Source organism: Capra hircus, chromosome 6 (genome assembly GCF_001704415.2).
Source record: "Capra hircus breed San Clemente chromosome 6, ASM170441v1, whole genome shotgun sequence".
NCBI classification, from domain to species: Eukaryota; Metazoa; Chordata; class Mammalia; order Artiodactyla; family Bovidae; genus Capra; species Capra hircus.
The window spans coordinates 56,285,475-56,308,487 of NC_030813.1; the positions used below are offsets into that span (position 1 = coordinate 56,285,475).

At 37.7% G+C, this 23,013-nt stretch overlaps 2 protein-coding genes and 1 pseudogene across 3 annotated transcripts in view; 1 reads left to right on the forward strand and 2 right to left on the reverse strand.

The window, feature by feature from the left end:
* Positions 1-23,013, reverse strand: part of ARAP2 (ArfGAP with RhoGAP domain, ankyrin repeat and PH domain 2) — a 245,788-nt gene that overhangs the window by 222,500 nt on the left and 275 nt on the right. The gene's annotated exons all lie outside the window — the stretch shown is intronic.
* Positions 7,369-9,006, reverse strand: LOC102188296 (annotated as a pseudogene). Its single transcript, XR_310073.3, has one exon. The product of XR_310073.3 is annotated as a lupus La protein homolog pseudogene (transcript).
* Positions 21,351-23,013, forward strand: part of DTHD1 (death domain containing 1) — an 86,754-nt gene continuing 85,091 nt past the window's right edge. The window contains exon 1 of the mRNA XM_018049361.1: positions 21,351-21,924. Coding sequence (XP_017904850.1) covers positions 21,398-21,924 — 527 coding nt within the window. The 5' untranslated portion in view covers positions 21,351-21,397. The remainder of the gene's footprint in view (positions 21,925-23,013) is intronic.

Below are 23,013 nucleotides of genomic sequence, written 5' to 3' on the forward strand. Positions count from 1 at the left end.
GTTGTGATCCACACAATCAAAGGCTTTAGCTAGTCAATGAAGCAGATTTTTTTCTGGAATTTCTTTGTTTTTTCTATGATCAAATGGATGTTGGCAATTTGATCTTTGATTTCTCTGCCTTTTCTAAATCCAGCTTGTACATCTAGATTTTCTCAGTTCACATACTGTTGAAACCTAGCTTGAAGGATTTTGAGCATTATCTTGCTGGCATGTGATATTTCTCTTTTTTTGTGCCCATCTTTGGCAGAAACATCCCCTTTGTATCTCCAATTTTCTAAAAGAGATCTCTTTTTTTTAGTCTTTTAGTCTTTCCCATTCAATTTTTTTCCCCTCTATTTCTCTGCATTGTTCACTTAAGAAGGCTTTTATATCTCTCCTTGCTAATCTTTGGAACTCTGTTGGGTATATCTTTCCTAATTTAGGATTTAGAACAGAAGTAATTAGCACTCACCAAAATGGATGGATTTTATTTCTCCACAATGGATGGAACATACTTTAAAATGTGTGTGTAATTATGCGTGTGTATTTAGATGCCAGTGACATTATACAGTTGAGGTGGCTGATGTTGTTCTCTTCTAAAATACTAAAAATGAATGCTCAACTTGTGGGAAATCCTTGGGTGTGAGCTTACAAAATGCTAAAAGCTCTGCTCTATCTTGGTATTGAGGTTCTCCAAAGAACATATCTCTGAAAACCTCAAACGGAAACATTATACAGAGCAGGCACAATCAGTTACAGCATTACAGCAGCATTTTTCTGAAGTTTATGAGAAATTCAAAGGCTTTAAACTTGAAGATTTAGCTGAAAGGGGCTACAGGTAATTGCCTGATACTGTATACTTACACTGGTTTACATTATTTGTATTCAAGAAACTCGTTTGAGAATAAACAGGGAAAAGTGTCATGTAGGCCAGTAACACAGAGTAGTACAAACCTCAGGATTCATGAGAAAAAGAAGCAAGTTCCCTGGGGATGGTTTCACCAGAAGTTCTCCTGACTTATGGACTCCCAGTTAATCTGTGGTTTCACTGTTCTTTCTACAAGTTGGGACTTTGCCACAGGTTTGACTTTGCACCTAAGGATATCTCAGTAACATCTACCATTCCAGTTGCCTGCCTGCGCTATTAGCTGTTTCTTCCTTTTGCTTTCCTTGTCTAATCCATAGCACTAACTCTTTTAAAACCCTGTTTAATACATGGCTAGCTTGCTCTTTTTTTAATTTTAATTTTAACACCAAAAACATTTTGTATTGGAGTATAGCCGATTAACAATGCTATGATAGCTCAAGGTGAAGAGTGAAGCAGGGACTCAGCCGTACACATACATCTCTCCATTCTCCCCCAAACCCCACTCCCATCCAGGCTGGCACAAATTTGATCCTTATCAAATAGAATGTTAGTCACTCCTACTACATTTTTAAGATCCACAGGAACAAGAGCTATCTTTTAAGCCACCCAGATGTCAGGACAATGCTTAGCATACAGTAAATCCATGTTAGTTGATGGAAAGGCAAATATCTCACATCATGGCTTCCTGCTCTGTTGTATGTAGATGTACAGGTCAATGGTAGGGCTTCCCACGTGGCGCTAGTAGTGAAGAACCTGACTGCTAATGCAGTAGATGTAAGAGACTCGAGTTCGATCCCTGGGTTGAGAAGATCCCCTGGAGGAGGGCATGGCATCCCACTCTAGTATTCTTGTCTGGAGAATCCCATGGTCAGACGAGCCTGGTAGGATACAGTCCATAGGGTCTCAAAGAGTCAGACATGACTGAAGTGACTTAGGACATGCACACACAGGTGGTCCTTATATTTATTCAGCAGAGGTTTGGTGATGAACACCCGGTTTCTGTAGATTATCATTGATCTTGTCTTGCTGCTTGTGCTAGCCATGGCTCATAAGTGATGCTGATTACAGTTGTTCCAAAATGGGTCACAGTATCTACTATTGACCCAAATTTCACAGCTAAATTGTAGGGAGGATATCACCACTACCACATTGAAATAGTTAGCATGTGCGGAAGCCAAAGCTGTATTCACACAGCAAACTTTCTCATAAATTCACTTGCCATGTTATATTCTGTTTCTTTGCTTATTTTGTATCATACAAAAGGGTATTGCCGCAGCTGTTGGATTAAGTAATGCCTCAAAATATTAATCTTCAAGGTCATGCAAATACACTATTTCATCCTTTGTGAAAAGTTGATAAAGATTTCAACTTCTGTAAAAATCTCCTGTATATTCAAAAATAGCTCTACTATGGATCACTTCTTCTCTCCAAAAAGCATATTAAAGACAGTTTCTTGTTTTTGTTTTTTAAAATTCCTAGCATGTCCCTTGCTATCTCTCCTTGAAGCACTCTACTTTCTGGGTTCTTAAGAATGTTAAGATTGTTTTCCAGGTATTAAGCTTACAGCTTGTTGCTGAAATGAGAGTAAATAAAGTACAAAAAAATATTTGGGAGTCTAGTACTTCAGAAAAAGTAGAATTTCTTAATAAGAATATTTTGAATGTGTAGAAAATACATATTTAAAAATCTTCCAGCTTATTTCGTAAGCTAAACTCTGAAGGCCCCTATATTTCCAGTTATTGGATTAGTAATTATCAATTCTTTAGAAATTGTTCCATTTTCACTATTCTAAGCTATCATTAACATTTTGAAGATTTAACAGATGAAATTGTGTTTTTTAAAAAGTACCCAAACAGAGAACTCAGTTCTTTCAGGGATGAATACATTACTTCTTTTGTACATTGAAATAAAAGAAGTCCTCTGATCTTGATCATTCGGGCATATTCCTCCTAGTACTACCAGTCCTTCTTAGTACATGAATAAGGCACTGAGAAATTAACTCCTTCAAAACCCAAGGAACCCACTTCCATACAAAGGCGTTGATTTACTGTACCATCCTGTATAATCAAATGACTTCATATAGCATCTTTACTGAAATGCAATTAAATTAACCCCCAAAATAAACCAATAACCTGGTTCATTTTCTAGAAGAAACATAAACATTAGAAAAGTACAAATCAATTTTAGACTAAGGAGAGATTACAAGCACATATTTGCAGCCAAAGGAAGTATGAGAGAGATGGTGAGGAAGACAAATGGGGAAAATGGCATACAGCATTGATTATTTATTACAAGTTTTGCTTTTAAAACAAAACTAACATTCTTAAGTAACACACACACACACACACACATACACACACACACCCCTGATTTTTTAAGACCTGGTTTCAAACAGCACTCTTAATGTCTTTGTAGGTAGCAGCCAAGAGTTAAAAAAATAAATAAATAAAACACTCTCATCTTGTGTTAGATAATACCACAGAGAGTATTTCTAACTTCAGCTTTAGCTTTTTGTCTACTGACTAGACCTATTTAAATTTCCTAACCTTTTTAATGAGCTCCAAAAATAAATGTATATTATAGAGAAAACTGAAGCACGCTCACTCTTTACAGAGAAATGACACAGAGAGGGCATTTATGCAGTATGTAACCTAAATAACCTAGATCAGATTTAATTCAATATGGGAGCCTGGGATTACATTAGGGCTGTTATCTGGGTCTACCAGTAACTGTAACAGCATCTTCAAAAGGTGGTACAATCTTGGCTCATCTGTGTCCTAACAAAGAATGAACCCTTTGTGAAAGCAGAATTCATTTTTGTTCTCAATTTTTAAAAAATCAAATGACATATACTTAAAATTTTATAGCTATTTCTAAATAAAGAAATGAAAATTTTTTTAAAAAATGATGCATTTCTGACAGGGCTCAGAAAAACAGAAAGAACTGTTCTCAATGACTGCCTTTCATTGCGCAAACCCAACACTTAGGCTGAGAGGTACCCAGAAAGGCATTCCATAGAAGCTTCAATTTTATCACCACAGATTCAGTCTTAAAAAATTCAAGTAATGCTGATGAGGAAACTCACAGACCTGCCAAGACTCTAGTGCAAATGGGTTTATCCAAGTGATTTTTGGCAGATGATTCAAGGCAGCAAAAGAAAAAGAACAACATGGAAGATATGCTGAAAGGGAGAGGTGAGTGGGAAGCAGGGCCAAAAAGAAGTTGCCAGTGATTATTTCATAATAAAAATGCTTGCCTAGAGCCAGCTATGGCTGTTCCTCCCACCCACTGCCACTCACCGAGATCCTAGGCTGCCTTGAACCTACTGATGAGAGCAATGAGGAGGGGAAGTGAAGCAAAATAGAAAAGTTGGTAACACTTTCCTGCTGTTGAACCTGGTTAACACCTGTAGTGGATACAAATAATTTAACGCAGCAGTTGATTGCATAAGATCAAATATGTCAAGATAACAATAGTCTAAGTGTAGAGAAAGTTGGGGTTCTAAGGAACTCGATAATGTTCATTTATAATAAAATTTACTTCTGAGCAACAAAGACCTATGAGGATTCAACATGTAACTTAACTGATGGACACTGATTGGGGAAGATCCTCAGGCAGCTCCAGCTCAGGCAAATTTAGTTCAAAGAGTTCAGTTATTTCTGAAAAGCAGCAAATTGGGAGCCTCTTAGCATGCTTTCCCCACTTTATAAAAGTGCCCAGCCTGCTGAGGGTACAGTTCATGCTGAAGAATTAGTTTCTTGTAAATTTATTTTTGTAGTGTGAGGAATAAGACTTCTGATGATGATAATTCTACTTTCAAAGAGATGAGTCTAGGAATAAGATCTGTAAGAGATGCCAGAGTGTGGGCAGAAGGACATTCTGTGGAGGTAATGTCTAGAACAGCACAGATCTCTTCCTTTGGTGGATTTCCTTGGGACTATCCAGAGGAGAAGAGGGAAACTTGAGGTGAACTTAAAGGGTATATGTAGTGTCAACATATATCAGACCCTCCCTTTTTCTCTCTCTTTTTTTTTTAATATCACTTTTCTTCTTTCAGTTACTTCTTATTTCTCTTTACCAGAACTACATCTCAAATTTCTAATTATACCCTGGTAGAAATCAAGCCTTGAGAAAGGTATAGAAACTCATTCTAAACTGGGATACCACACGCTACACAGTAGCAACGCACCTGGCACACCCTCGTTTGAAAATCTGTCTCTGAAAATTTTGGCAGAGAAGAAGGCTGTCTAGTTTTCATCTCACATGAAAGTTTACTTCACTGGTTTCATGTCATAGGCCCATGACTGTATAGAGTCATAGTTTTCATAAACACAACAATGACTCAACAGAGAAAGGTTGTAAGGTATAATTCAAACACTGATTTCAGAGGCCACTAAAAGGAGAGTTTTCACTAACCAAAAAATTGAATAACACAGTTCCTGACACCCTGAACAAACCATTTTTGCTATATAGTGACTGCAGAAGTCACCAATAAGAACTTTCAACACTAAACCTTGAGGTATGAAAAAGCATATTAAAATCAATAGTTACTGCAATCAACTGGTAAAGTTTGGGAATTTACTTAAACACAAAGGAATGAAATGATCTCTGCAAATATGTTGGCTATAGTTTTCAAATCTGGTGACTTAGTTTGAATTAACTCCTTTGCTGCTACTTCTCCTTAACACATAAAAATAACAAAAATGAAAGATAAGCTTCAAATTTATGAGGAAACTGTTCTAGCACCATTTTTGTTGGCATAATTTAAAAATTATTTATTTTAATTGGAGGCTAATTACTTTACAATATTGTAGTGGTTTTTGCCATACATTGACATGAATCAGCCATGGATGTACTTGTGTCCCCCATCCTGAACCTGCCCCCACCTCCCTCCCCATCCCATCCCTCAGGGTTGTCCCAGTGAGCCGGTTTAGAGTATCCTGTTTTATGCATTGAACTTGGACTGGTGATCTATTTCACATATGGTAATACATGTTTCAATCCTATTCTTTCAAATCATCCCACCCTCGCTTTCTCCCACAGAGTCCAAAAGTCTGTTCTTTACATCTGTGTCTCTTTTGCTGTCTCGCATATAAGGGTCATCGTTAGCATCTTTCTAAATTCCATATATATGCATTAATATACTGTATTGGTATTTTACTTTCTGACTTACTCACTCTGTATAATAGGCTCCAGTTTCATCCACCTCATTAGAACTTATTCAAATGTGTTCTTTTTAATAGCTGAGTAATACTCCATTGTGTATATGTACCACAGCTTTCTTATCCATTCATCTGCTGATGGACATCTAGGTTACTTCCATGTCCTAGCTGTTGTAAACAGTGCTGTGATGAACATTGGGGTACACGTGTCTCTCAATTTTGGTTTCCTCAGTGTGTATGTCCAGCAGTGGGATTGCTCGGTCATATTTCCAGTTTCTTAAGAAATCTCCATATTGTTCTCCATAGTGACTGTACTAGTTTGCATTCCCACCAACAGTGTAAGAGGGTTCCCTTTTCTCCACGCCCTCTCCAGTATTTGTTGTTTGTAGACTTTTTTTTTCATGTTTGATACATTTTTATTAGTAAATTGCATAATAATACTCACAGACATCAAAATGGGAAAAGCATATAACTAGAAGCTGACTATAACCCCAATAATTCTGAAAAGTCTGAAATAAGAATATACAATAAGAGGGAATTTTTTTTTGATTGGATTTAACAACATAACTAGAACTGTCACTTTCATAATAATTAGTAATGTGTACAAGTCTGTATTCCTATTCAGTACTGTCAGTCCTTACTTAGTTTAAGATATAACATGCAACATGGAGACCTTAGAACAGTTCCAATAGTAGTATACCAAGCCAGAGCCTTGCTACTCCAAGTGTGGTTGTCAAGTATGGACCATCAGCCTTGACATCCCTTGGGAGCTTGTCAGACTTGCAGGATTCTGGCTCCACCCAGACATACTGATTACAATCTGCATTTGAACAGGATTTGATTTGAAGGTGATTTGTTTACACATTAAAATTTGAGAGCTGTGATTTAGAGAGCGCACTTAGTAGGAAGATAAATAGCTACTTACTACCGTTACTAAAATCCAAACTGGAAATTTTTAAGATAATCATGGTTATTACGAAATTGGTAGCTATAGATTATTTAGGAAATTACAAATAAGAAGGTACTACTAGGTAAATGTTTGGAAGTATAATTTTCATCCTTAGGTGGCTTTTGTTTTATAGAGCTGCGATACGACCTGCCAGCATCATACAAGTTTCATAAAAAAAAATCAGTAAGTCTCTTGATTCTGGTTTATCCACATTCAGTACTGAAAAACTTCACAATAAGTAATTATTTCTAATGTTATCAAGTTGCTTGAGTAAATACAGAAAGCCAGCGTAGAAGATAAATATTTTGCTAAAACAGAATGGGCCTATAATCACAACAGCCAATATGCTGGTTTAACATGAATTCTTTCTCCAATACTTTGGGCACAAAAATAAAAAAAAACAAACTTAGTTTATTTTTATGCAGTATACATTTTATTACTTTGTACTGATACATTCTCATATTACAAAGGCAATTCTTAATGGAAGAATGTTTCTTTTGATATTTGAATAATCCAAAAGAACACAAACAGAAGTGCACATTAAAAAACATTTCGATAACAAAAGACAAGTTCAACAACAACAAAATCTTCCTTTCTTACAGGTAGACATCGAAGTGGATCTAATTTGGTTTTCTTTTTAACAGCCTCCAAAGACAAAAGCAGCTTAAAATCTAATTAAAATGAATTAAAAATGTGTTTATTAAACTACTGGTCTCCGGCACCATTTTCTGTTTTCCGTTGTTTTGACGGAGGTTCTTCTTTGTCTGTTTCTTCTCTTGCTCTTTTTACTGTTCCAGATGCACCCTTTTCATCACGTTCATCATCACTATCGAATTTGGTTTCTTGCCCTGAAACTGTACTTTTCCTTTAGCAGACCCAGCCTGGGCAGCTTTATTTCCCTTTCCTTTTCCTTTAAATCTGTGGCCTTTTGACTTCCATTTGTTGAGAGATTCTTGTTGATCTTCTATAATTTTTTTCAGTGCTTCTTTTTCCACATCTCCTTCTAGTACTTCCCAAGTGACTTCTTTGTTCCTTAGTTGTAGGTTACCATTATTGGCCTCTTTTGCTTTACCTAGTGCTTCCTTAGCTTTTTCTTTAAATAGAATTATTCCCTCTTTGGCCCCTCTGACAAAGTGTATCCATTTTATTTCACCATGATTTGAGAAAAGGGTGTGCAAATCTTCTCTACACGTCTGATCATCCAAGTGTCCCAGCAAGCAGCCAATCTTTTCTTCTAGAGATTTCATTTCAGCATTTTCTGCTAGCTTTTGTTTTTCTTTTTGCTCTTGTTTAGCTCGTAATTTAGCTTCTATTTTATTTTGCTTTCTTTCTTCACTTTTTTTGGTGAAGTAATCTTCCTTGAAAAGTATTAGCAGGTCTGTGTCTTTGTACTTCTGGCCAGGGGTCTCAACAAACATTTTAGCTGACTCAATACTATCAAATACAGCAAATACTGAACCCTTAAGTGCTTTGTGCAACGTTCTTCTCATCTGAATATTTAGTACTTGACCTTCATCTTCTAACCATTCTTTTATGTCATCAAGAGCTGCATCAGTTGGGAAGCCTTTAATATAAACAGATCTGTTTTTTACATCATTTTTATACTCATCAGTCACTTCAGGGAGGGGTTTGCTTGGAGATCTTCTAATTTTAGTTTTATCTTCACTTATTTCCATGAGTTCTACCTTTGATTTGCTCAGGGCCTCTACTATTACATTAAAGTCTGTCGTCAAACGGTTTAACCTATTAAACTTTATCATTATCTCCAAAGGTACCCAGCCTTCATCCAGTTTGATCTGTTCCTTTAAAAATTTGTCCCATGGCAAATTGAAGTCTCCAAAATAATACTCAATTTGATGACAGATCTTGGCCTCCAGAGCAGCCATTTTTTCATTATCACCATTTTCAGCCATTCTGGCTATCTTTCAGTTCCTGGCCCCACTGAGACGCGCCACAGGGTCACCAAGCAGCGTCTGCACTCCTCTGAGCCACCGGCATTCCCACCTCGCGTAAAGAAGATGGGGGCCGTCCCGGCAACCCTTGCGGTCAAAATGGGCCTGTTTGTAGACTTTTTGATCGCAGCCATTCTGACTGGCGTGAGATGATACTTCACTGTGGTTTGATTTGCATTTCTCTGATAATGAGTGATGCTGAGCATCTTTTCATGTGTTTGATAGCCTTCTGTGCGTCTTCTTTGGTGAAACGTCTGTTTAGTTCTTTGGCCCACTTTTTGATTGGGTCGTTTATTTTTCTGAAATTGAGCTGCATCAGCTGCTTGTATATTTTTAGATTAATTCTTTGTCAGTTGCTTCATTTGCTATTGTTTTCTCCCATTCTGAAGGCTGTTTTTTCACCTTGCTTACAGTTTCCTTTGTTTTGCAAAAGCTTTTAAGTTTAATTAGGTCCTATTTATTTTTGTTTTTATTTCCATTACTCTGGGAGATGGGTCATAGAGGATCCTGCTGTGATTTATTTCAGAGATGTTTTACCTATGTTTCCCTCTAGGAATTTTATAGTTTCTGGTCTTACATTTAGATCTTTAATCCATTTTGAGTTTATTTTTGTGTATGGTGTTATAAAATGTTTTAGTTTCATTCTTTTACAGGTGGTTGACCAGTTTTCCCAGCACCACTTGTTAAAGAGATTGTCTTTTCTCCATTGTATGTTCTTGTCTCCCTTGTCAAAGATAAGGTGTCTACAGGTGCATGGATTTATCTCTGGGCTTTCTATTTTGTTCCATTGATCTATATTTCTATCTTTGTGCTGGCATAATTTTTGAATGAGTTTTTCAGTTGTTTTAATTTGTATGAAAATTATTAACAAGGAGTTAGTTGCCTATGTCAGAGAAAGCAATGGCACCCCACTCCAGTACTCTTGCCTGGAAAATCCCATGGGCAGAGGAGCCTGGTGGGCTGCAGTCCATGGGGTCGCTAAGAGTTGGACACAACTGAGCAACTTCACTTCCAATTTTCACTTTCCAGTTTCATGCATTGGAGAAGGAAATGGCAACCCACTCCAGTGTTCTTGCCTGGAGAATCCCAGGGACAGGGGAGCCTGGTAGGCTGCCGTCTATGGGGTTGCACAGAGTCGGACACGACTGAAGAGACTTAGCAGTAGCAGCAGCAGTTGCCTATGTGGTCCTTTGCTGCTGCTGCTGCTGCTAAGTCGCTTCAGTCGTGTCCGACTCTGTGCAACCCCATAGACGGCAGCTCACCAGGCTCCCCTGTCCCTGGGATTCTCTAGGCAAGAACACTGGAGTGGGTTGCCATTTCCTTCTCCAATGCATGAAAGTGAAATGTGAATGTGAAGTCACTCAGTTGTGTCCGACTCTTTGCGACCCCATGGACGGCAGCCCACCAGGCTCCTCTGTCCATGGGATTTGCCAGGCAAGAGTACTGGAGTAGGGTGCCATTGCCTTCTCCATGTGGTCCTTTAGTGGAGCCCAACTGTGAGAACTTGTGTAAAAAAATAAACATTTGCAACTTTTATGAGATAACTGGAAATTTGAATCCAGATCAAGTATTTGATGATAGCAAGAAATATTTTTATTACATTTTTAGAATAATATTATGATGAATTTTAAAGAACTTATATATTATTACATTTCATCATTATCTTAGTCATCAAACATTTGTTGACCTTCTGCTGTATCAGAGGCACTGTGTCCCAGATGAAGTATTTGATATTGGGCAGAACCAGGTGGTAGTTATTCCACCTCTGTTTGAAGATTATGCCCTGCCCATTTAACTGCTTCTAACTTAAGTTCATTCTTGAACACTTGCCACTGAATTCCAGACATTTTCAATGATAACTTACTCATTATAAAGTCAATAAAATATGTGTTAGCTGTATGAAGCAACCCATTTGATATGAATATGTTATGTCAGCCTTAATATCATTGCCAAAGGACCTATAGTGAGTGTAACATTTGGCCTCAGTTCTTTTTAAATATGTAAATTTGGCTTATCTCAATGTGCATGTGTATGTGTGTGTGTGTGTATATTATATATATATTTATAAAACAAAATAGTATGACAACATGTAAGAGGACAATGACATATGCTTGCCTCTTACCCTCTTTCCCACCCACATATTCAAGGATCTGTCAATGCCCTCCAGCCAAAGGCTACCAGGAGCAGACCTTTAATTGAACAGACAGGGCTTATTACTCATTTCAGGGAGGGGCAACTCACACCATAAGGAGCCGTGGTATATCTCAGTTAAAGGGTATTGAAAGGGATTTATTATAAGATTGGGGCCTTTGTTGGGAAGATCCCCTGGAGAAGGGAGTGGCTACCCATTCCAGTATTCTTGCCTAGAGAATTCCAAGGACAGAGGAGCCTGGTGGGCTATAGTCCATGGGGTCGCAAAGAGTTAGACCTGACTGACTGACTATCTATTTTACACACAATAGTGTGTATGTTTCCATGCTACTGTCTCCATTTGCCACAACCTCTTCTTCCCTGTCTGTGTCCATAAGTCTGCTCTCTAGGCCTGCATCTCCATTGCTGCCCTGCACATAAGTTTATCAGTACAATCTTTCTAGATATGCATTCTCTGTCTGACTTATTTCACTGTGTGTAATAGGCTCTAGATTCACTCACCTCATGAGAACTGACTCAAATGCATTGATTTTTAATGGCTGAGAAATATTCCATCGTATATATGTACCACTGCTCCTTTATCCACTCATTGGTCAACGGACACCTAGGTTGCATACATGTCCTAGCTACTGTAAATAGTGCTGCAGTGAGGGTACATGTGCTGCAGTTGGGGTACATGTGTCTTTTTCAATTATGGTTTTCTCAGGGTATATGCCCAGTAGTGGGATTGCTGGATCATATGATAGTTTTATTCCTAGTTTTTTTAAGGAATCTCCATATTGTCTTCCCTACTGGCTGTATCAACTTGGATTCCCACCAACAGTGCAAGAGAATTCCTTCTTCTCCACACCCTCTCCAGCATTTATTGTTTGTAGATTTTTTTTTTTTTTATGATGGCCATTCTGACTGCTGTGAGGTGATATCTCATTGTAGTTTTTATTTGCATTTCTCTACTAATAGGTGATGTTGAGTTTTTTGTCATGTGCTTACTAACCATCTATATGTCTTCTTTGGAGAAATGTCTGTTTAGGTCTTCTGCCCACTTTTTGATTTGGTGGTTTGTTTTTCTGGTATTGAGTTGCATGAGCTGCTTGTATATTTTGGAGGCTAATCCCTTGTTAATTGTTTCATTTGCTATTATTCTCTCCCATTCTGAGGACTGTCTTTTCACCTTGTTTGTAGCTCCCTTTGCTGTGTGAAAGTTTTTAAGTTTAATTAGGTCCCATTTGTTTATTTTGTTTTTATTTCCATTACTCTAGGAGGTGGGTCCTGGAGGATCTTGCTGTGATTTATGTCATAGAATTGTCTGTCTATATTTTCCTGTAAGAGTTTTATAGTTTCTTGTCTTGCATTTAGGCCTTTAATCTGTTTTGAATTTATCTTTGTGTATGATGTTAGAAAGTGTTCTAATTTAACAGTTCAGTTTTCCCAGAAACACAGAAAGAGAAATTAAGGAATCAATCCTACTTACCACTGCAACAAAAGGAACAAAATACCTAAGGAGTAAATATACCTAAGGAGACAAAACATCTGTATACTGAAAACTATAAGAAACTGATGAAAGAAATCAAAGATGACATAAACAGATGGCGAGATATTCCATATTCCTGGACTGGAAGAATACGTATTATGAAAAATTACTATACTACCAAAAGGAATCTACAGATTCAATGCAATCCCTATCAAATTACCAACGACAGTTTTTACAAAACTAGAACAAAAATTTTCACAATTCATATGGAAACACAAAAGACCCCATATAGCCAAAGCAATCTTGAAAAAAAAGAATGGAGCTGGAGGAATCAACCTTCCTGACTTCAGATGATGCTTCAGTGCTACAGTCGTCAAGGCTGTATGGTACTGGCACAAAGACAGAAATAAAGACCAATGGAACAAGATAAAAAGCCCATAAATGAACCCATGCTTCTGTTGGCCCCTTATCTTTGACAAAGGAAGCAAGAATAAATAATGGCGAAAAGCTAGTTTCTTCAATAACTGGTGCTGTGAAACTCCATTGCTTTTGGAAAAGCTACATCCCTTAGTAGTTTCCAAAGAAAGGGTATAGAGGAGGCAAAAGCTTTGATATTTGCATACATGAAATATGGCCTTTCTTTCCCTGCACACTTTTAAAAAGTGTGTTTTCTCTCAGCTTTATTGAAATATAACTGACACATAACATTGTGTAAGTTTAAGGTGTACAGTATGTTGATTTGATGTACTTTTTACTGGGATATGATTACCACTATAGTCTTAGTGAGTAACTCCACCACATCATATAATTGCCATTTCTTTTTTATGTCCCTGGCTCAAATGATGTCTTGAGGAAAACAGAATTCTGAATTAGAGGGAACTCTCAGAATATCAAAGTCACAATTGAGTGTTGCTTTTGAAAAGTCCAATGGCTTCTGATTTAAATGTGACCTTTCTTGACTCTTTGGAGGCTATTAGTATCTTTGTCCTTGATGCTTTGAATATTCATAATATTTAAAGTAATATGAATAGTCATAATAATATGACTAGTTATGATTTTTTCTTTTTTCAGTCTATAGTTCTGATCCTATAGTTTCTTCAGTCTGGAATATCAGACACTTCACATGGGGAATTTTCAATTCTTTAATAATTTCTTCCTTTTATTTCCTTTTTCTAGGACTTAAATTAATTGAACCACTTAGACTGAACCATTAATTTTCTTAGCTTCCTTTTCTTTTTTCTATTGTCTTTTTGTCTTTTGTTTGACCTCTGGGATATGTTTACCCATATACCAGCTTAAAAACTTCCTGTTCTATTTTAACTCATATGAGGTCTTTCTCATTATCTGAGTGCTTCTCTTTTTTTAAGAAAATCTTTTCTTATCCTAGATGCTGAGTATGAATTATAGATTTATTCAATATTTTCTTCTCTTTCCTGTACTGGCTCTATTATTTCAAGTTCTTTGTGTTTGCTTTAGTCTTCAGCAGCATGTAGGAGGCTTGTTTCAAATGCCTCACCCCCTTGACTGATATTCCATACTCAAAAGTGAAGCTTTAGGATCATTGTTTGGAAGGTTTTATATACTTAGATAGGGCTTCTGACTGAGTGCTTCATCATGGATGACCTAACAGGAGCAGGGCAGTCTACTGAGGGTGAGCAGAAGGGGGAGGAGCACTAAACATTTCCTATGAACTGGCCTTTTTATTGGGGTATTCAGTCACTCTAGAGAACAAACTTCTAATCTTCTGCCTGAGAGGTTAAACTTGCTGGCCCTGTTCTTGGAGCTGAGCAGAATAGAGTGGGACTTCACTTTCTAAAATTTCACTTAACCCTTATTGTCAGAATGGCACTCCCTTCCAGTTTTCTGCTCAGCCTCCTGCCTCTGCTGCAATTTTTTCATAGAGAACATCTCTAGCTTCCAATGGGTGGAAGAGAGACTATTGCCTGGCTATTTGGGGGCAGAGAGGAGGGATCTTGGTATCAAATGGCTCCCCAAACTGAATTTGAACAAAACTTGTTTACATCTCTAACTTCATTCTCAGTTTCAGAGCTATTCGCTGCCTCCAATTCCTGGACTCTCCTGAGCTTCTACGGCAAGAACCAGTCTATTTTCCACCATATAGGGACAGTCTTTGTTTGATTAGGTTATTTACAACTTGTCCATCTGCTTCTGATCTTCGAAAAGTTTGTTGATGTATTTTCTCTGTTGTATTCTCACCATTTTCTTTGTCCTTTGTAGTTTACCTATTGCTTTATCTTCCTCAGTGGCATTTTAGGAGAAAGCAGAGATAGAATATGTATTAAATCTACATTGTTTAACCAAAAAGTCTTAGCTTTTATTTTTACCACCTGTTTTACAGACTTTTAAAAATTGATATGCATTGATAATTCTGATATTTAATTGCATTTCCCCAGGACAGTAAGTTATTGGGGAAAGTAAAAACAAAACAATCATTTTTGCCTTCTCTTTCCACTCATCATCCAGTTGTGAGAACTTGCTCTAAATAGATAAAAGATATTCAATAAGAGTACTCAAATGGGGAAAAATTAATGTGGGCTGACTGCACCAAATTTGGGGGTCAGTAACTAGTAGGAACTCAAAGAAAATAACAAAATCAGATAACAGAACTAATAATGTTGCTAACATCTGATGTATCCACAGCTCCCCACCGTAAACTAAGTGGAAAGTAGCCAAGTTCCATATACTTCGAAACTTCACTGTCCTTCTCTCCTGCCTAGCATCAGTAGGCTGTCTGGTCTATTGCAAAGTTATATTTCTTCAGTTGTTCAGTGAGTGACTGTCCTACTTACTGGAATTTCCTCTGTACTCACATTGATACTTTTGTATGAAGAACTGTAGTCTTTTCAACCACATAATGTTTTGTATGAATTCAAGACTGCATACTAATTGCTTTAATGTCAGTGGAAGCACAGAATTCTCAGTAGAGAAAGTATAGCAGTCATGCTAATCCATTGTAAAGCCCATCAAGGTGAATTTTTTGCAGTTAACTTCTGTGGGTGTCACAAATCTTGATTGCAAATGTCAGTTCTTTCCATGGTTAGTGACATCAATTAATTGAAAACAAGATGCAGGAACATGCAGATGCTTGTTTTAATGAGTAAACACAGCAAGCGTGGCCTGTGGTAGGTCTCACCTTGCAATATTACATATTTTGGGGAAGCCAGACAGAACAAGTTTAGACTTGAGGACAGCAAATGTCAATGAGGCTAAGGCAAAATGTTTGGGCTTTTTTCCTCCTGACCTGAGAGAGTATTTTCCCGCATATCTAGAAAGAAATAAATGTATATTGGTTCAGTGATTCAGCATTTCACTATCAGTTTTATTCAATACTTAAAATGTACATGGTGTAAATTCCCCATTAAAGTCTTCTGTTTTCAGGGATTCATTCACTACCTATTCAAACATGCCAATATTTTTCTGACCTCTCCTAAATTGATTAGATAGTCCAAAGAATTGTCCCATGCTATCTCAAAGATGATAAATCCAAAATTAATCAAATTACCTACCTATCAAGCTGAATTTTTTTCTCCAAATTCCTTGACTCATTTGGTTTACTATCTGTTCAGTCACCTAAACCAAAAGCTTCAATCATACTCCATTACCAAGCAACGTTTTATACCAGTGGCCAAGAAATGTTTCTCAAGTAAATAGATGACTGGGTTTTCAATACTTTCTGTTCCTCTTTTTATAACTGATGATTTAGAAGTTATAATTCAAGTCAGGTTTAGTCGCTCAGTTGTGTCTGACTCTTTGCAATCACATGGACTGTAGCATGCTAGGCTTCCTTGTCTATCACCAACTCCTGGAGCTTGTTCAGATTTACGCCCATCAAGTTGGTGATGCCATCCAATCACCTCATCTTCTGTTGTCCCCCTTCAATCTTTCCCCAAATCAGGATCTTTTCCAATTAGTCAGTTCTTCGTATCAGGTGGCCAGAGTATTGGAGTTTCAGCTTCAGCATCAGTCCATCCAATGAGTATTCAGGACTGATTTCCTTTATGATTGATTGATTTGATCTCTTTGCAGTCCAAAAGACTCTCAAGGGTCTTCTCCAACACCACAGTTCAAAAGCACCAATTCTTCGGCGTTCAGCTTTCTTTATGGTCCAACTCTCAAAACCATACATGACTACTGGAAAAACCATAGCTTTGACTAGACGGACCTTTGTTGGCAAAGTAATGTCTCTGCTTTTTAATAAGCTGTCTAGGTTGGCCATAGCTTTTCTTCCAAGGAGCAAGCGTCCTTTAATCTCATGGCTGCAGGCACCATCTGCAGTGACTTTGGAGCCCAAAATAAAGTCTGACACTGCTTCCGTTGTTCCAGTTCCAGTCCCTTTACTTCAAACCTCCTCTCAAAACATCACCTTCCTTTGCCTGCACTGTTGCTGCTCTAACATGGACTCTCAAGTCACTTAATTCTTGTATGTCTACCATCTAAGCCATCTAACTCCCTTAAGCATAGATTTTACTATAGATTTACTTGGTTCAAAAATATTTAATGTCTCTCTTCTGTCTGCAAAAACACAATTCCAACTTCACCGCTCTCCATAAGTATTTCTCTTACCACTTCCCAGACTCATAAACCCTCTTCAAAAGCCATCCTTTCCTCTTTTTGATCATACAATGTCATGTCTTACTTCCCTGCCTCTGATTATATTATTTCCTATGCTGGAACATCCCTTCCCTCTGTTGTGAAGGCTGCTCAAATCCTGCTCATCCATTAGCTCCTAATTAAACATCTCCCAGGCTTCTAATCTGGAGAAGGAAATGGCAACCCACTCCAGTACTCTTGCCTGAAAAGTCCCATGGACAGAGGATCCTGGTAGGATACAGCCCATGGAGTAGCAAAGAGTCGGACATGACTGAGTGACTTCACTTTCACTTTTCAGGCCTCTAATCCGAGTGAAATTTTTACCCCTCAAATCTTTGGGGATACTCTGAATTCACAGTTCTGCTCTCAACACAGTCTAAGCTGATTTCAATCATCTTTCTGCCTTTCTCTGAAGTTCCCATCATGTAGATAGTACCTGGGCCACAGTAAATGCTACAGAAAGTTCTCAGAATTGGGCTCAAATTAAAGCCATATACACAACATTATGCAAATTACATATATATTTCAGGAGTTAAAGGAACAGAAGTCACTGAAAAATAAGATTTCCACTGGAGAATAAGCCCACACCTTTACCCCACCCCTCACCATCCCTTCCCATATCACTCTTTTCCTTTTCCTCAGCCTCTTCAGATCACAAGAATTCTTGGGCAGTATTTAGGCCTGCGGTGGCATTCACTCTTTATTCCCTATTCACTGGGCTGTATTTTCGCATCTTGTTTTCTAGGTATTCTGAGTGTTGCTCTAAGTACTCTGGTGCTTAAGATGAGACAAGGCAATGATCATGGGAGGGAGGGCAGAATTCAGGCTGTGCTTTGGAAGTTTTCATTTCATTTCAGAGTCTCCCAGAGAACAGGAGCCTGTCTGGAATGTACTGCCTTTTGCCTCTGGTGCTGTGCTCTCCCTGATGAAAGGAGGGGCTCCGAGAGGAGGCGGCAGGCTGCTCTGGGTTTCTCCTCACACCCTGGACTCCTCCAGTATCAAGTCCTGTAATGCCTTGGCCTCATGTACAATGTGCCAATGGAGGGGCAGGCAGTAATGGGAACTTGCTGTGAATGAATTCTAATTATACACAGTGAAGATTTCTCACTAGTTAGAGAAAGCCACTCTTCAGGTTTGCTTTCTTTTAGTGAAGGAGCATTTTATCCAATTAGAGAGAAATTATCAGAGAGGAAAGAGGCCAAGTACCTATCTTGATCTAACTGCAGACGTGCCATAGAAGAAGGCACTAATTAAACAAATATCCTACCCAGTGGTAACAGACTCTGTTCCAGCAGAGGAATTTTTTTTTAAATTCTTTATGGTAAAAATATTATAAATATATGCTAACTAGAGATAATCATAAGGACTCCCACATGGAACTATATCCAGCTTCAACAATTATTAACCTATAGCTAGTTTTATTTCATCTATACACCGCTGCCACGATCTCAGATTGTTTAGAAGCAATTCAGACAACATATTAGCTCATGCATAAGTATTTTAGAGTATCACATAGAATTATTAGCAATGTTATTAACTTAGTTTACCTTTGATTAATAGACTTCTCATCCTACCACATAATCCACATTTTGTTGCCTTAAAACGTAAAAAAATACATGGAGCTTCCATGGTATATCAAAACTGTAAAACTTACATGGCAAGTGGGACTGTGTGAGCTAACTCTGTCCCCGTGGTTTGCCATTCTGTACACAATGGCATCCAGGGTGTTGGAATGCCCCTCCTTTGGTCACCTAGTAACTTTTCACTGGTCAACAGAAGCTGAATAAACTATTATGTTGCAGGAAAGTGCTTGGCGAGCTGACTTGGATTATCTCCTAGATTTTAGAAGAAAAAAAAAAAATCCATAGCCAAGATTAAATTTGCTAAACCTTTAGGCTTTGCTGTCAGGAAACATTCCACTCTTGGAGCGTAAGATGGATGCAGAAGACATGGGCTCAGGTAAACTAGGCCATATATTGAAGCAGATTTGGAGACAAAACCTGATGCTAACGCAGGTGCTTCTGGGTGAAGACCACTGTGAAGGGGCTGGTGGGGCCACTTGGATCGCCACAGTGGTCTTTCTGTGTCAGGAGCTCAGTGGGGCCCTTCACCAACTCTTGGAGCACACTGCAGGGACTCTGCGCTCCACCTGCCAGCAGCTGTATGCACTGCTTGACAAAGAGAATCATTGTACCTGGAGACAAGGCAAGTATTTATTTATTCTTTCTCTAAAAAATATTTATTAGCCACTCTGAGAGGGCTAATGAGCACACAGAGGCTAGGTTAAGGTCTCGGTCCATAAGGGATAAACGATTTGATGTGGGAAGTAACACAACTGCACAGTAACACAAGGGACATTGAGAACAATCCCATTACAGACATACAAATGAAGTGCCTAAACAGTCTTCAGAAACAGGTGAGATTACATTTTTTCAGGTGGAGAATTTTGCTAAGACAAACACAGCATCTAACCTGAGGGTGAAGGAATGGATTGGGTTTATGCAGCCAGAACTTGGGCACCTTGAAAGAACATTCCGGGCAGAGGTGTTATCAGCAGGATCCAACACTTAGAAGTAGGAAAATATAGTTTTAGTTTGAGGAAGGTTGATCAGTTTTTCCATATTGAAATATGATATTCTATTTTTAGACTTATTTGAACTTGAACTTGCTAATAGCAAAAATATTGGGAAGTCCAGGGTGGGATGGAATATGAAATTACACCACCAAGACACACATAAAGAGGGGTGCAGTTTCTTGGGAATAAGCCCAGTTATGGATGCTAAGTACAGCATGGCAGGAAGAATGTGGTACCCAATGCCTATTATCTCAGACAACAGTTGCTCTAGATAAGAAGATGGTCATCATGAAATCCAACTCTAAATAACATGGTGTCAAGGCAAGTGGGCAGGTCTCATCAATTGGGAACCCAGGGAAGATAATGTTAAAAATTCAGTCTAGAGAGCAGATAATGGACATTGAGGGAAATCTGTCCAAAAGCAGCATGACCCAGAGACCCTCAGGTGGAATTCAGAGACAGGAGTTAAATCTCTAGAAAGAAGTGAATGTGATTCTAGGCAACATATGAAGACATGATTATTCATGGAGAATGATAAGGTCAGCTCCTAGAAGAGGAGTTCAAAATAAAGACTGGTTCTCAGATAAAAGACAAAAAAAAAAAAAAAAAAACAAAGTCAGAACTAGAGCCCCGTGATAAGGTTAGACTAGCTGAAGATAATTTAGGGATGACTTTGAAAACACTGAGCTATATGGCACCTTAAATTACATATTCCTGAGTTCAGAGTTGAATTATAAAGATTGGAGAGTTGCTAAGCCTATAAGAAGCCATCAGGTAACCCCAGCTGTGAGGAGAGGAGGAATGAATAAATAGGAAAATAATAAGAAATAGGGATGGAGTGAGAGACTCTGTCAGATCAGATCACAGTGAGGGTTTACATCAGAGCAAAGAGGTTTGACTTGGTTTATTAGTTTTTGAGTAGCCATGTTCCAAAGAGAATTGGTGTCATTAGAGCTATTCTTTGAAAGCCTTATTTGAAAATTGTCAGTGATCACAAGCCCAGCAGGACGAACAGTGTGAACCTAATTAAATCATAATAGCAAACAAAGTACTCAACAAAATATAGCATCTGCATCAGCAGAAATAATGTAGATATGGCATGCCTGCTAACCAAGTCTATTTGAAGCGTTCCACTAAACTTCAGGCAAATCATTATAGATAGATCATAAACTATATAGTACATTCAAAGAAGAAAAATAATTTTCCCAAAATCATACCAAATGAGCAATGAATGAATGGAGGGAGATGTTGACTTCAATAGGACAGCATGTTATGGGGGAGGGGGTCATGATACCTTCAAATATTCAAAGAATTTTCACAAGCAAGAGGAATTGGATTTACTCTCTGCTATTATGTTAAAAAGACAATTTGTCCCTAATTTCTAGAGGTGTTAAAAAAATTACAGTTGAACAAATGACTTCTTTAAGAGGGATACAGGCTTTAAAGCCTAGTAAGGGTCTTACACACACAAGGGTCTTTACAGATTTCTAGGATAATTTCTCCATACTTTATTACATGTCAGTAGAGAAACATAATGTGGTTTAGTTTTGTATTTATTCTTTTTATGTGTCTCTGTGTGTATTGTGTGTATAGAAACCATTACGTTCATAGACTGCCTCATGAAAATAAATGAATATTTGGGGAGCACTGCTACATTTCTAAAGAAAGAAGAAAAGGAGATGTGTAATTTATGCGGCATGCATGATGAATGCACTCCACTGCAGACAAAGTCCGCCATTCAAGATATCAAAGCAACAGACATTGCTGCAAGAGGGGAACAAAATGTCATAGAAACAGCTACTGTTTCTCCCACAAATGGAGAGGAAAGTCATTGCACAAACCAGGTCCAGTTGAAAAAAAATAAAATACATAGGAGTTCAGAATTAGTGGAAAAAGAAAACAATACATCATTGAATGGAGATGTAACAGGGCAAGAAGAGTCACAGAACAAAATGTTCCCAGATAATGCAGAAAATAAAGATGATAAACAAATAGAACACATGACTATTGAGAGCATAAATGGCAACAGGGAAGAGTTGCATGACATAATCCAGACAACAGAAAGAGAAATTCAAGAGATCTCAGAAAGCCAAAGAGAAGAGATTACCACATCCTCAATAACATGTGATAGCTCCAATAAATGTGTGAATAGTCTTCCCAGTGACTCAGAGAGTCTAAAGCAAAAGAATAACATAATGGAAAAGGAGTAAGTAAATACAATGTAAGAGGTGCTTGTGTACGCCTACTTATACGTGTTTCTACTTGTATATAAAACAATTTACGTACAAATAAATTTTTATATCTATATTTCATATCTCCAAAAGATATTAGCAATCAATAACTGTTTAAATGACTCCCATAAAAATTTATAAGGCTGGTATTACTAGTACTGTTAGTTTCTTACAGCTTCCAGAAAAAAAAAATACTTCTTTAATGGAAGAAGGAATTGACTGTTTAAGAAAGTGGTTAAAATGAACAATTGTCCTGAACACGGACAGTTTCCTAAATCAGTACTCTTTAGATTATCATGAGGAAAAAACAACTAGGAGACTGCAGAGTTCAAATATTAGAAGAGAATTTCCTAGCCTCTGATTTATTTTATGTATATTTTCAAATTCTCACATTTATTTTATGTATTAATATAAATCATTGTGTATCTGTAACCTGTGTCTGTAGAACTCTGGGAGGGCTCATGCATAAGCTGCAGGAGATTCTTAAAATTGAATATATATTTTCACAACTACTTTATATCCTTGGAGATGGTCTAGAGCTGGCTCTAGACCACAATCTGGCTCTAGCCAGATTCTCAAAGAGCCCATGACTTAAAAAAAATATGTTGAAATTGACTGGTCTATTTTATGAATCATCACCCCTATACAAGGTAATAATAATCCATATTTCTCTAAATAAAATAAAATATTCACAAGCTATATTTTCCCAGTAAAAATAAGACTCTTAGAAGACAATGGGGAATAAAAATATCATTGGTTTAGAAGACAGATAGACATAAATTTATCTCCTGTTTTATTCCATACTAGTTCTGTGACCCTGAGCAACTTGTTTCATTTTTTAGACCCATTTTCTTATTTGTAGAAATTATATATACTTCCTGGGATTATTTGATAAGATCAAAGGAGAAAATCATCTAAAAGGTCGAGTACCTTGTTGCTTGGCCGACCTTCACTCTCAGCTAAACATCTCTATGTTGATTTATTTCACCACCACCAACCCTCACTTTCTCCACCACACACACACCATCAAACATCACTTATCCCATCTGTGCTCTTTCAAACAC